Source organism: Siphateles boraxobius, unplaced genomic scaffold (assembly GCF_051911475.1).
Source record: "Siphateles boraxobius isolate OS27281-9 unplaced genomic scaffold, OSU_SipBor_1 41, whole genome shotgun sequence".
NCBI classification, from domain to species: domain Eukaryota; kingdom Metazoa; phylum Chordata; class Actinopteri; order Cypriniformes; family Leuciscidae; genus Siphateles; species Siphateles boraxobius.
This window is the reverse complement of record NW_027509042.1, coordinates 23284698-23299902: the sequence shown is the minus strand read 5'-3', so window position 1 is coordinate 23299902 and position 15205 is coordinate 23284698. Positions and strand designations below refer to the sequence as shown.

At 36.9% G+C, this 15205-nt stretch overlaps 2 protein-coding genes across 5 annotated transcripts in view; one reads left to right on the top strand and one right to left on the bottom strand.

Moving 5' to 3' along the window:
- Positions 1 to 9171, bottom strand: part of grb2a (growth factor receptor-bound protein 2a) — a 33195-nt gene extending 24024 nt beyond the window's left edge. For 2 of the 4 annotated variants that reach the window (XM_077198965.1, XM_077198967.1), the window contains exons 1-2: positions 8747 to 9157; positions 6296 to 6532 (exon numbers count right to left, since the gene is read on the bottom strand). In XM_077198965.1, coding sequence (XP_077055080.1) covers positions 6296 to 6373 — 78 coding nt within the window. In that variant the 5' untranslated portion in view covers positions 6374 to 6532; positions 8747 to 9157. Of the gene's footprint in view, positions 1 to 6295; positions 6533 to 8746 lie in introns of all 4 variants that reach the window. The other 2 variants (XM_077198968.1, XM_077198966.1) reach the window with 2 other exon arrangements.
- Positions 9172 to 11132: 1961 nt separating this feature from the next.
- mchr1a (melanin-concentrating hormone receptor 1a) lies at positions 11133 to 14219 on the top strand. Its single transcript, XM_077199970.1, has 2 exons — positions 11133 to 11458; positions 11906 to 14219. Exons 1-2 carry the CDS (start codon positions 11398 to 11400, stop codon positions 12898 to 12900), a joined length of 1056 nt encoding a protein of 351 aa, XP_077056085.1. The 5' UTR covers positions 11133 to 11397; the 3' UTR covers positions 12901 to 14219.
- The last annotated feature ends 986 nt before the right edge of the window (positions 14220 to 15205 follow it).

Genomic DNA, 15205 nt, shown 5'->3' with positions numbered 1-15205 from the left:
AAAGAATGGAAAAAAAAGTAACGATGCCTTTATTCTTTCTTTATCACTATATCGGAGCCAGATCTTGATCTTTCGTCATTATTAATACATAATTCCCTTTGAGCAATGCTACTCCCTCTTTCATTGTAGTAGCAAGCAAAAGAGCGACATGTACATTGTTAAAAATGTCATAAGTCATATATGTGTTACATCATGAGAGTGAGTAAATGAAGAGGGAAATATATGTGAGAGGATTCCTCTTATTTTGCAGGTGACATGTTCTTTGATGCAACGCCCATGTATGCTAAATCAACTCCCATGAAACTAGGAAAGTAGGGCAATAAATATATAAATATATCAGACATTCAGCTAAAATTTTCAGCGTTGCCTTTGGGGGAGTTGTGGGGGAAGCACCAAAACCACAAGAGACTCTAGAAAAAGCTGAGTTCCCTGTAGCCAGAGGTTCAAAACAGAAGAGAAGACCAAATCCTATCCTGCAGTAAGGAGGCTGGTACAGTAATTAGTCAGGATTTCTAGGCCAACCTAACAGAGTCTCTTCGGGCTTGGGAATGTTCACAACATATTAGAAGCAAATTCTGTTATCCCATGGGATATGTTTGGGCTGTTATTCCCCCTTTAAATAAAAAAAAAGTTTTTCATATAGATAACAGCAAAATTGGAAACATCCCTCTCTATATGATCCAAGTTCCCAACAGAATTCTGTTACTTACTCAACAGAACAATGTTGATTTACAGTAAAAATTTTGGGATCAGTACGATTTTTTTAAATGTTTTTGAAAGAAATCTCTTCTGCTAACCAAGGCTGCATTTATTTGACCCAAAAGACAATAAAACAGTAATATTATGAAATATTATTACAATTTTAAAAAACTATTTTCTATTTGAATATATTTTAAAATGTAATTTAAAGCCGAATTTTTAGCATCATTACTCCAGTCTTCAGTGTCACATGATCCTTCAGAAATCATAATAATATGCTGATTTGGAGCTCAAGAAACAATTCGTATTATGTTCAATGTTGAAAACAGCTGTGTACAATTTTTTTCCAGGTTTATTTGATGAATAGTAAATTTATATGAGATAGAAAGCTTTTGTAACATTATAAATGTCTTTATGGTCACTTTTGATCAATTTAATGCATCCTTGCTGAATAAAAGTATTAATTTCTTGTCACAAAAGCTTTCAATTTCAGACAAATGCTGTTCTTTTGAACTTTCTATTCATCAAAGAATCCTGAAAAAAAATTGGTTCACAAACGTTTTCAACAATGATTGCAATTGATAGCAGCAAATCAGCATATTAGAACTAGAATTTCTGAAGGATCATGTGACACAGAAGACTGGAGTAATGATGCTGAAAACTCAGCTTTGCATCAAAGGAATAAATAACATTTTAAAATATATTAAAATAGAAAACAGTTAATAATATTTTATAATATTACTGTTTTTACTGTATTTTGGATCAAATAAATGCAGCCTTGATGAACATAAGAGACATGTTAAAAACATTGAAAAGATACCTATCCCAAACTTTTGAATGGTAGTGTATATATTACCACTTACAAAACAACATTAAAGGGACTATGTGTAGTTTTTTAAGTATTTTATTATCTAAAATCAATATTTTTATCCATAAATATGTCCTAAATGGTGTAAAAATACACCTGACTTATCCTCGTAAACGAATAATTTATTATCTTTATATACATGTGACGGGTAGGTCCACGGAGGCTTCCATGTCGTTCCGCCATCTTGAAAAACTATAATAGCAGAGAGGGTCGAAAAGTACTAGGCCAACGCGTTTTTGTTCAGAGCCAGCCTCACACGTAGCTGAAAGCAGCAGAAACGGAGGAGCAGAGCAGTGAGAGACGCATGTCACTGCCCCGGCAAGTTTAAAAGGCTGCATAATGCACTGTTATTTTTAATGGTGGACCATACATATGCCGAGCCTCAGGAGAAGAAATCCTTGTCGCCAAAAAAGTCCAAAATTGAACGTAAAAAGAAATGTGACCGGAGATTACAAAAACAAGAGTCGTTAATGCAGGAGAAAGCTTTCAAAAGAGACGCTGAAGTCCTGCTTTCTCAGGTAGGCTAAGTCATATTACAGTCTTAATTACATGCTTTTTTTCATTGCTTGGTTGTGTACTTTATTATATAGACAGTAGAGGATTTATAGTTAAAGTTAAACAGGATCTTTGTGTCATGATTCTGCCTTAGTGTTCTTGATTTTCCATGGTCGTGAGGCAGGATCATGACAGAATCATGTTTTGTGTACAAGCACATGGCCTTTTGCTTGGGCCATGTGCTTGTGTTGTCTCGTTACGTAACCCCGCCCCCTTGTTATCCTCGTCTTGTCATTATTGTCTAGTCAGTTTCACCTGTCCTTGTCATTAGTGTTCCCTTTATAATCCCCTTGTGTTTGCTGTCCTGTGTCGGTTCATTGTTTGACTTGTCATATGTTGTGTGAGTCATTGCTAGATTTACCTGTGAGTACCGTTTGAGAGTTTTGTGTAGTGTATTTCTGATCCTGTTTCTGTTATTAGTTTATAGTCTAGTTTGTCAAGTGTTAGTCTAGTTTAGTCTTCCCTCGTCAGAGTTGTCCTTGTTTTACCCCCTCGTGGGTTTTGTTTTCCCTGTTTTCTGTCTGCAATAAACGTTCTGTGTTTGCATACTGTCTGCGCCTGGGTTCATCCGCCAACCTCATGACACTTTGATGAATAGCAGCTATTGAGTAATGTAGAGAAGGTGCTAAATACAAGGTTTGTAAGTTTACTTTTTGTAACCTAGAAATTCGATAAGAATATATTTTAATAGAGCATATGATTGTTCTTGCATTGTTTGTCATAGCTTTTTGGTACATAATAACTACCGTAGATGCAACACGCATTTAAAAAAGCGAGGCGTTGGAGAGCACAATTCGTTTGAATACAAAATACAATTTCACCGCTAGATGGGAGAAAATCCTACACATTGTCCCTTTAAGTAAAGTACTGCTGGCTCTATTCTAACCGATTCACAAAAAAAAAAAAACTGATTTCTAAGAGTTATTTATATACTTATTTATTATTTATCTGACTCCTTCGTCCATGCTGTTTATCTTGGATTATTTTGTTGTACCTAGTGTTTTATCTCATCTTATACCATTGCACAATGGCTGAACCTAGAGTGCTTTATTCTGATTGGCTGACAGATTTTCTAATGTGTTAATTAATCTTTAATAACTGCACGAATAAAGTAGTTTCAACCAGATCTTGAGCACATTACAGTTCTATATCACTGTGCCAAATTATTTCATCAGAACAACTGCTCTAGCCTCCATTGCTCATTCTAACATGTCGTAGAGTCTTTGTCTGTTTATAAGGAAGATGCAGGGAAATAGTTCTATATATACACAAGATTATTTTAAGGACAAAAACCTGAAAAATGTCTTGAAATTAAAACACTTATTAAAAATAACTGAGGTAAGCGGAATAACTGACAATGAATCGTTGAATTATTAAAAAATAGTGCACACCTGAGGTGGCCTTCAGTCATTGCAATGTTACCACCTTGGGTGTGCATTATTGTTCAATAATACCATAGCATGTCATCAATTATTCTTTACACATTCAATTGAGACCGCAAACTCACAACTGGACTGGTAAAATATGTAATATTTTGCCTTGTCATTGTAGCTTCCATAAATTGCTCTCAAAAATGCATCAAATTCCGTAATTGCTTTTGGTCTGTGCTAGGATTTGAATTTTGCAGGAATTTGCCAAAGAGCAGGGGAGAAAAAATATCAAGAACAACTCTCCTAAACCTTCATTCTGAAGAGGTGAAGTCAATGAAGAAAATGCAACAAGAAAAGACAGGTCTGGCACTCCTTGCTTTACACTCCTGTGATTTTTAATATGATCAATTCTAAAAATGATATGAAAAGTTGCTAGTGATTACTAAGATTAATCCTTTTTGCCAGGAGACTTGAATCGTTCATTTTTTTTTTTCCAACCTGTCAATTACACTGGAAAATTTAAATTTAGAAGATAATAAAAATTCAAAGCCCTATGGCTCAAAGGTTTTCTTGAGAGCTTCATTGGCCTTCTGCTAGTGTTAAACTTGGCACAGTATCTCTATGTGACAAAATTCTTGAAGAAAGTCAAAGTAAAATTCAGGTAAAAAGAGCAATGTTTGACCATATTCTAGTTGGCAGAATGCAAAAGCAGATAGTACTTGTGTACGCTGCTGATTAAAAGTTGTCTGGAATGTTGAGCTTTGAAGCTGTACGTTTTGCTGGTTGAAAGGTCCAGGGGGCAAGAATAGCTGATACGTGACCTAAATTAAATTATAGCAGGATGGCAAGCGCTCCTGAATCCAGTCCAAAATCCTTTGGATGGAGCTGAAGCCTTCAAGGGTGTGTGGATGGGGGGAGTCTGAGTTGCTAGGTTGACTGCCCTTGGTTCAGAACCAGGACAGAAACAGATCTTTGAAAGAAATCTCTTTTGCTCACCAAGGCTACATTCGATCAAAAATAGTAAAAAAAAAAAAAAAAAAAAACTAACACTGTGAATTATTTTAATTTAAAATAACTGTTTTCTATTTTAATATATTTTAAGATGTAATTTATTCCTGTGATGAATAGAAAATAAATGTTGGAAAAGTTTATGAAGCTTAATATTTTGTTGAAACCATGATACACTTTTTCAGGATTCTTTGATGAATAGAAGTTCAAAATAGGGCTGCATCGCTGGTCCCTTCGAGATTTTCCTATAGGGTTTTATAATGGAGTTTTTCAATTTATGAGTAAAATAAAGCATGTGGTAAACATAACTTGAAGATACTTTGACGTTTTATTCTACAATATACACTGCACACCCAAATTGTTATATAAAACATAGGCTACATTTTCAAAAGTGAACATAACTGCTTCAAACTTCAAGTTTTCAATATGGATTTGTGTAATTTACTTTGCAGAACAAACTGTCAAAGTATCAAGTTACCGAATTAGTCTTCTGGGCTCTGCACCGTTCTATTGGATCCAAGCATTCGGTCTTAAAGTGACAGCAGCCTAATATGCTAGTGCTGTCTGTGTCATTAATGTTAATCAAACAACAAAATACAAAGAGAAAATAATTTTTGTAACTTTAACAAATATTAAATACATGTAATACATACAGTGAATTATATGCAGTTATTTTTCATTTGATTATTACAATTCTGAATACTGTTAGACTGTATTTTATTTGTATCTTTGTTCTATTCGTATATGTCTATGCTTGTAATTTGTTTATTAACTTCTTTGCAAATTCAAATTCACCCCTGGTGCAGAATCTGCCATCTTTTCTCATGGGTGGGTGCCATATTTTTTTGAGCCAATTATCTGAACTTAAATTCCATGTGACTAATCACTCTGGAGCCACACTAAAATGATATCATGACAACACAGATTGGCTGATGGCACCACAAGAATGTGCAGTCACAAACCCTTAACTTGTGATTATCCTGAGCTTTGATATCAAAGGCATCAGACAGAGAAAAGTAGAAGTCCAGAGCATGCTTATTTTATTTAGCCCAACAAAAAGAACTGGGCCTTGGCAAATAACAAATATATAATTAAATATTTGTGATTTACAACCTTACATCATTTTAATTTTAAGGCACGACTTATCAAGCTGTAAATATGCAATAGCCTAAATTATATTAATTATATATATTTTTTGTTGTTTGTTGAAATCTCCTTAAAGTGTTTTAATAGTGTATTCTTTCAAAGTTGATGGCCTCAAAGCTACCCCACAAGGACTAAATTTTTGAGTTAACATGTGGTCAGTTTAAAGTAGATTAAAAAAAGTTATGTGATATTCAAGAGATGATTACAAATTAGGGAGTTCCAAACAGCAAAACAATTGTAGGCAACAATTTCTAGTTACAATCACATCAACTTGATTGTTTATATATCCCCAAAATGTAAACTATATTATCGCCCAGCTCTAATCTGCTAAATATGACTATAAGGCATTGGAGATATTACAAACATTAACGTCATGATTTTCTGAAAAGCTGACTCAAAACAATGTACATAATGTGAGAAAAGCACTATAAAAATAAGATAATTGACTTGACTTAACATCACAGCATGTCCAGACTTTACCAAATCAATGCTGCATATTTTCGACCCTGATTAAAGTTAATATGTGTCTCTATAAATTAATTATTGCAAAAGGATTAACAGATAAACTAGAGGTATCTCAGGTTTCTCATAGCTTGATCATACAGTTAAACAGAAATGAAAAAATGCTGCAGCAATAAATGACACTTACCTTTAGAATCTCTCCACGCTTGAAACTTAATTCATCATCCGCAGTAGCTTTGAAATCGTATTTAGCTATTGCCTCCATGGCATGGACTGTGTGGACACAAGACGGATATACAGCTCCAGAAGGAAGTGTTTCTACATACAGAATAACACCAAACTGATCTGATTCAATCTCTTAATTTCTGTCCTTGTCCCTGCTGTCCGTGGAGTGACAGATCTTCCTTGTCTGCGTGCTGTCAACCTGCAGACAGAAATAAAGATTTGAAACAAATGTAGTTGTCTGTATAGACAAAGCATAAGGAAAATATTGTTTGTTTTTGCCTTTTAATCAGATCTGGTGTGAAGCAGCTGTGCAATGTACGCAAATATAAAGGGAACGAAATAACTGGGTCGAGCTGACGTTTTCTTGCAACTGACTATGAGCCAATAAGAGGAATGAGATGTGATGTGGGGTGTCTTGATGATACTGGATGCTGGTGAGATCTTGAGTCATTAAGATCTGACACATTTGCACCTCAACAAATGTCAACTAATTGCAAATCCAAACAAATTCTTCATACGTTCATGTCAAGATCACGTTTAAGGCTTAGTGGTTGGGGTTTTGATCCATACCTGTGATTTGAATCATTTCAATCGATTCACTAAGAAGATTTATTTGATTCGCTTACTTGTTCGTTCAGAGGCTTTTTTAAAGTGCGAAATCAATGTTTGAATCAATGATTCAATCAACCGATTCGTTAAAACACTCATTACATTTAATTAAAATTGTCTCTAAAAATCTATAAAGATATTTTTGCGTATTTAAGTATCATTTTCGTTTTACTCAAACCAACAAAGCAGACCATTTTATTAGTACTTTTAGTCAACTGTAGCTAGCTATGACTTTTACCAAGACGACCAATATAAATAAAATAGTTTTGAGATTCAGAAAAACATAATTTTAATAGGCCTAGTGTAGTCATAATTCTCCCTTTTCTCATTGTAAACGAGAACATGAACCGAACAGGACGAACGACGATTCCTTCATTCGGTCAGCAAAACCATGTTGACGTAAAATTGTAAAGTTTAGGTCTCGTTCACGAACTATCTGGGTGCTTCTCAATATCCCTCCTCGTCTCCTCGCTCCTCTGTTCTCCATCCTATGACCCGAAAACCAATCAAGCACAGCCATCTTGAAGGACATCTCAATTCTCTAATTGCACCGTGAGGAGTCGAGGAACGAGGAGTGAGGAGGCTTTCAGAGGAGCCATGAGCGAGGATACACGGGTGTATCCTATGCGGAACTGTTCCATTGACTAAACGTGCACGTATACGTTCTCCTCCCCCTTCACATCGGTCACAATCTTTTTAAATTATAGTTTACCTATGCAGTTTATATAAACCACACATCTCACATATTTCAACAGGGTATCTTGCTTTATTATTATTCATAATGAATTTCTTAAATAAACAAACTTCAACAACATAAGGGCAGATCCTTTGAGCGCTGCTGATGACGCTATGAAGTGACTCTCGAATGATCAAGTATTCCAATGTATAAAAACAGCTTTCATTCGATTCCTCCATCCTCATTGTCTTTCCTTGCGTCCTTCCCTCACAGCCTACAGGGGGAGGAGCTGAGGCGCTAGGAAAGGAAGCGAGGAAAGGAAACGAGGATGCACAAATAAGAAATGAGAAGCACCCCAGGTATCGCGATTCGCGTTCAGTGTCACTCCTCCTGCGAGTCTCGTTCAGTAAAGGGGCGTATTAATAAAAACGATCCAGCAACCAATGAAAATGCCCATTCACAGTCCACACCCGAATGCTATTTGCTCGTGCTTATCGTCCGTCTGAAGACTGGACAGGCAACCAATGGAGTCACGCGCTTACTTAGATGAACAAAATAGGAGTCAGTGCAAGGGATTGAACGAGAACGATTCACTTAAAAGATTTGTTCACTCCACTATTCGGCTCAGCTAGTGATGTGAGATACTAGAAGGTGGCCGTTATAATTAAGCTGTCAACACGTTGCAACCATGTAACGAGTTCGCGAGGGTCCAGACCTCCGGACAGCTCGCGCTGAACTATGTGTCGTGGGGCCCTGGGCGTCAGTCACGTCGCTGCCTTAGATAACTAAGTTGATTATAATAGGAGCGTTTTGGTTTGTCGTTTTGCACGTTTGCAGCAGTATGTATTATAATACAAGTTGTTAATATAGTTAATGGTTATATATTCATAGTAGGAAGTGTTAGATAAACAGATTCGTTTAATTGTTGTGATTTTGAAGATGCGATCATTTGTTTTGACAGTGAACTTTTCAGCCTTGGTTGTGAATCACCAACACGTAACGTTACCACTCAAACATAAATTCCTTCATACATATCTTTTTCTTTCCACCACATATAAATCTTTAATTCTATCAAGAAATCTATCAATCTGATTGAAACGAGTCGAACAGTTCTTATGCAAACAGAACTTACCCAAGTGAGGTGCAGTCTCCCACTCCGATCCCCCTTTCGCATTGAAAAAGATACCTAGATAAAACTACTGTATTTTAACCACAGTAAAATCATAAATACGGCCCACTATTGACTATCAGTCAATTTTCCCGACTCCGGAGTGGCTCTGGGAAAAGCAAGCGGGCTGTTAATTTCCGCTTCCTTCGTGTTATGGTCAGCAAAGATGGAAAGGTCCAAACAAAAACTTCGCACACTGAATTAATAAATGGAAACTACATATATCGACGGTGCACTATAGATCATAGATTCGGTTCAAACGCGCTTGCCCCGTTAATTAAACCTTTTCATCTCACTGTGAAGACCGAAGTAGGCTACATATTTGGCTTGAAACAGGAGAGAGATTGGTTATTCCAGTTCTCCATGAGAAAGAATAATGCAGCATGACACACAGATGAGCGGAGCGACATCTAATGGACAAAGGGTGAAATGCTGCACTCCATAACTCAGAGAATAGTCAGGCTGCAAGTCAATTTGACAGACATTTCCAGGACAACAGCTGCACTAACAAATTACTTTAATGCTCAAATAAATTACAAAAAATGAACCACGAAAACACCTCATTAGCGGAAATGTAGGTGAGCCATTCCACCGAAAGGGTGACATTTCTGTCCCCAGGACATTATAAAATTACATGAATTGGGCAAAATGTCCTGCACATTAAGCTAACTACAAATTTAAAATATATAATTAAAAACATTAATAAAAACTACATAGAACACTAAAAAATAGCATTTTCTGCATGTCCCCACTCTCTATCTCTAAACTTTACCATGAAATATGATGATTAAAATCCTTCAGAAATCTTAATTTTTTTTTAATTGTTATGTGACTTTATATCCATCTATGCACGCCCAGCCCCAGGAGTGAGTTAAAGTAACAGGAGTGAGTAGAGTCCTCTGTTTTGTTGATTTAATACTGTTAATATTTGTTGATATAATACTATTCACCTGAATTGTGAGTTTGAAGGTTGCAATTACTTATATTGTAGACATTAGCATTAGTTTTACCATGTGAAAACCATACTTCCAGGAAGCCAGTCCACCACGAGGTGACTTAAATGTTTTGTCTTTGTCTTTCTTATATTTTGTAGAAGATGGAGAAAACCCATACTATACAGGTGCCAGAAACACACATGGCATATTGCATTGAACACACCCGCAACCCTCTCTTTTCCCCCTTTTTTGTCTTAACTTCTCTCTTTCTCCCTCCCACTTTCTTCTTCTCTCTCCTTCTTTCTCTTTCCACCTCCTTCGCTGTGAAGTACTACTAGCACATAGTACATCACTTCAACACAGAAATCTTGTGCACACACAGTCATACACACACATGCACACAGATATGGACACTCATTCCTGTTACCCAATGTTCATTCCTGTTACCAAGTGTTCATTCCTGTTACTATTTTTTTTCTTCAAATTTTAAACAAAAAAAAAAGTTAAACCACTGTTTTTATCAGTTTGGTTTGGTCCATCATTTATATACAATTGTTTGATAAATTAAATTATAAAAACAATTATAAACTTGAGGGTTCGGTCTTCTTTAAAATGAAAAAATGGCTTGCCTTAATATATAGTGGTTTTTTTGTGTAACAAATATCACTTATTTGAACATATAACCAACAATTTCTGTAAAATAAACACTTTCGTGTGGGGAAAACAAAGGAATTAATTGTCATGCTTTTTAAATGGCACATGCGTTTCGGTAACAGGACTGAGAAAACATGCGTCCATCTCCTGCTTAGAATTAAATAAAGTTGCCTGAGATTGACCAATGAATACTAATTGAAAAAAGATAAAAAAATAAAGTTTAATTTAGAAGAGTTACAATAAGCAAATGTCACCCATTAGGTGGAATGGCCCAGGCCTAAATATTGTCACAAGGTGTTTGGGTTTTTGATAGGGATATTTTTTCTTCTATTCTATTGCACTTTTCAAATGGGCTATATAAGTTTTATAGGGTACATAAGGCAATTTAATTTGAAAATTAATTTCAAAATGTTGAGATAAAAATTTAAACATATGCAATTTAATGAGTTATGAGTTACGTTAAGAAACCAATAGAAAAAGCAAGACTTGTTGGGTTGGTGCAGTGTTATAGGACACACAAATAGACCGATACGCGACTCCCATCGATATTTGAACAACTGCAAACCTTGCAAACGAGAAATTTTGCAAATATGAGAAGAAATGGTGATGCCCTGATGTATAAAGGTGCAGTTTCCATCTATGACTGGAGGTGTCAGCTGGTGTCCAAAGAAAGACGGGCAACTCTCTCTCTCTCTCTCTCTCTCTCTCTCTCTCTCTCTCTCTCTCTCTCTCTCTCTCTCTCTCTATCTCTCTCTCTGCAGAGACTGAGACTCTGGATGCTGCTGCTCGTCATCTCTCGCGTCTTCAAACAAGTTTTGCACAGGGTTATTCTTTCGTTTTTATTTGTCTTTATTCATTTATTCAGCGTGTAGCGGTGAAAATTGTGTATAAAATTATAAGTAGCCTAGCAAATGTGAGGCGGTGCTAAAGGTGCGACCCTCACTGTGAGCCTTAAAGTTATTAGCTGCTTTGTTGTCTGCAGAGGTAGATGTTGAAACGGCATTTCTTTCGCAATTTTCACCATGGATATCTCTGAAGACTGTGAAAACTCATCTCTGGTTTTCTTTAACTCGTCAGAACAAGGTAGGCAGGCTATGGCAGGGAATCAGTTGGAAGTGAAGGTGACAATTTAGTTTGTTTCAAAGGTTATCAGCTGATACAGAAACAGAACTGATTATGATCTTGTTTGCGAATATAACATTGTTTACAGAATACGGCAACAGCTTATTATTCTTATTAGGCTATATGATGAATTTTTAGCTATAGGCTATGATATGGGATGTAGGCGGTGCATAACATGTTCACAAGTTTTGTTTTTTAATAAACTTCAATATTTATTATTTCTGTGAAAATATATAAGAGAAAGTGTATATTTTAGGCTCTATGGAACCATTTATTTTAAGTTTAGCATCGTAAAAACAGCACAATCTAAAAGATTAGCAAAATGCTGTTTAATAAATTCTGTACACCACGGGATGTCAACTTTTTTAATTTTTCTTTCTCTTCTCATTGCTTCTGTTTTGTGCTTAGTTACAATGGGAGACCAGTATGGAAATGCCATCTTGCCCAGTATTTTTGGAACCATATGTATTTTGGGCATCACTGGAAATTCTATTGTAATCTACACCATCATTAAAAAGACCAAATTCCAGGCTAAACAAACAGTACCAGACATTTTCATATTCAATCTCTCTATTGTGGATTTGCTTTTCCTCCTCGGCATGCCCTTTCTCATCCATCAGCTCCTGGGCAACGGATCTTGGTGTTTCGGAGCCATTATGTGCAAAGTCATCTCTGCTTTAGATTCTAACAGCCAGACCGTGAGCACCTACATCCTTACCGTTATGACCTTGGACCGTTACGTGGCAACCGTCCACCCATTCCGCTTTAACCATGTCCGGACAACCTGTGTAGCCGGCACTGTGGTGGGGATTGTGTGGGTGCTCTCTCTCATCTCCATCACCCCTGTCTTAATGTACACTGGCTTGATGCCTCTCCACAGCGGCCAGGTGGGATGTGCTCTTCTGCTACCGAATCCACCCACCAATATCTGCTGGTTCACGCTCTATCAGTTTGTGCTGGCGTTCGCCCTTCCGCTCACGATTATCTGTGTGGTGTTCTTTAAAATCTTAAAGCATATGTCTACCACAGTGGCACCTCTTCCCCCGAGGAACCAACAAGTGCGCACCAAAAGTGTGACTCGGATGGCTGTGGCCATCTGTTTGGCCTTTTTCATATGTTGGGCTCCGTACTACATCCTTCAACTTGTCCATCTGGGAATACAGAAACCCAGTGCCTCGTTTTATTATGTCTATCACGTTGCCATTAGCATGGGTTACGCTAACAGCTGCATTAATCCTTTTCTCTATATTATTCTGAGTAAGACCTTTAAGCGGCAGTTTGTAGTTGCTATCCAGCCTGCGCACAACCACTTCCGGGTCAATCTAAGCACCACAGAGGCCACTGTGTCCCTCCGTCTGGCTGCAGACTGCCAAAGACATATTCCTGCGGACACCTCAGATTAATATAATAATGTCTTTCCTAATTACAGATGATTTAACGGCTTGAGTGTGAGGATTTAATTGTTTTCTTGGCTAGGTGGAACATGAAGATATGTAGGCTTACGAAAAGCAAGGGTATGCAGAGCACAATTGAATGACTGACAGTCTGGTTGAAAAGTCTGGGTGAAGTGAAGAATCTTTGAGCAGCTGTGCAACTACGTGCTAACAAATAACAATGTCCATCACAGGCAGAACACAAAACACAATCCGCTGCTTGTCATCAATACAATATGCTGTTTCATTACTATACATAAAATGTTGATTAAAGTTAAAGAAAATATGATGGAATAATAGATCAACATGCTATCTCTGTGCACTGTGTGTGTCTGCATTATGTATTTATACATCATGCCTAAATTATGTTTACAGTAAATGTGTAAAAGTGGAACTGTATCGTTTTATTTTATTGATTGCTTTACTTATAGAACAGGAAACAGATCAGCAGTAAGTGATTGGTTGTGTTTGATATTTTATTATATTGCTTTGGTAGATCCCCTTGGTGCATATTCGAAAGTTACTTTACTTATACTTACCATGTGTTGTGAAGCCATGATATAAGCATGTCACCAGTCAAGTGTTATGTTTATGAAACATTAAAAAAAAAGTTGAATTATTAAATTCCAGTACTACCTTACCAATAAACTCTGAAGATAAATCCATCCGACTGGACTCAGGCAGAAATCATGTTCATAGGTCAGCTAATTTATTAAAGTTGTATTAATGTTACTGTAGTATGAAGCAGGGCGGGGCCGAGAGCCTGGGACATTTTACGTTGCTGTTTTTAGTATGCTTATATGCCATAGTCAGCTGCTGTCACTCCTTTCTTTTTGTTCTTTAATATGCATATTTTACTATTAAATTTCAATGTTTCCCGAACTTGAACTTTGTTACAGTCACATTTGATCACTTAAATTCCAATTCTTTTATTTCATTCTAATGAAACAGCCACAAGTGCTGAATTACTACTCATAAAAGTCACTTTATTTGACGAATTATATTTGTGAGGTAACGCAGCTCTGTTTTACCTGGTCAAAACAATCATACTAAAAATACATTTGAGAGTGTTGTTATGTAGGTTATATTACTCTGTGTATTCGCTCGGTGGCTGGTATGAGACACTGTTGTGCACTGCAGTAAGCTAGATTGATATATATGAATATCACATTAATAAAAGCTGTATGACTTGTGTTGCTTAATGGCATGCAATTCATTTTAAAACATTGTATGGTGGAGAAAATGCTGTATTACTGTTACTACAAATAAAGCTCTTTCTGGATATTAAAGCGTCTTTGGTGTTTCCATGGTTTCTATGGAAGTAAAACCGGAAATCGCGGATATGACGTCATTGACAGGTGACACAATGACACAATTTCTCTGCATTTAAACATTTGGGATAATGTAATGTAACGACTGAGACAATCAGACACATAACAATTTGTTACATTTTACCAATTAAGCTTTAAAGCCCACTCTTAGCAATTAAAAGCACCCCCCCAAAACAGCCCTTAAAAATAAACTTTCCTGCATTCATTTATAGACAAACTGATCTATAAATGAACATGCACCCCAGGACATTGTGTGTGATAATTTTATGTGTTGTATACTGTCTCTTGCAATTTATTTATTTTATGCTTGCTTTATGAGAGAACTACAAGTCAATTTAACCCCACCTACATTGTGTCTCCTATCTAATTAATCCTCATTTAATGACTCGCACTTAAGTGTACATCGCCTCATAATAGAATGCAATGTGTGTTTGTTAAATTTATCTGAGTATAAATGGACACAAACGGCAAGGCATATGTCTAACCACACTTGAGACAGAGTCATAAATCCTGCCAACAGAGGAATTTCCCGCTTGGAGATTCCACTTTTCTTATTGGTCGAGCCAACCCTGAGAGGTGGGACCTTTCGCAGGCTTTAAATGGCCTTTAAATACACAAGCCCTTCCCTCTCTTGGCCTTCTCGGAACGTTGGGGTTGATGTCCCGCGTGGCCTCACCAGGCCAGAGGGCAGCAGGCTTTGACCCACAACCAGCCATGTGCTCATTCTGAGAGAGAGGACTCTCTCAACCATAACAGAATCAAGGACAACATCAGGAGTTTGCCACAAATTCTTCATGCGATGCAGAAGAAGTCAATTGCAACTCCAACCATCAACTTTTCTGACTTCCTCCATTCTCCTGGTTGCTTTGCATGTCCTCTCCGGCCCAGGGCCAGCAGGCTACAATCTCCACTCCAGCCATGGTAACAGAGTCAAACAAACCAGG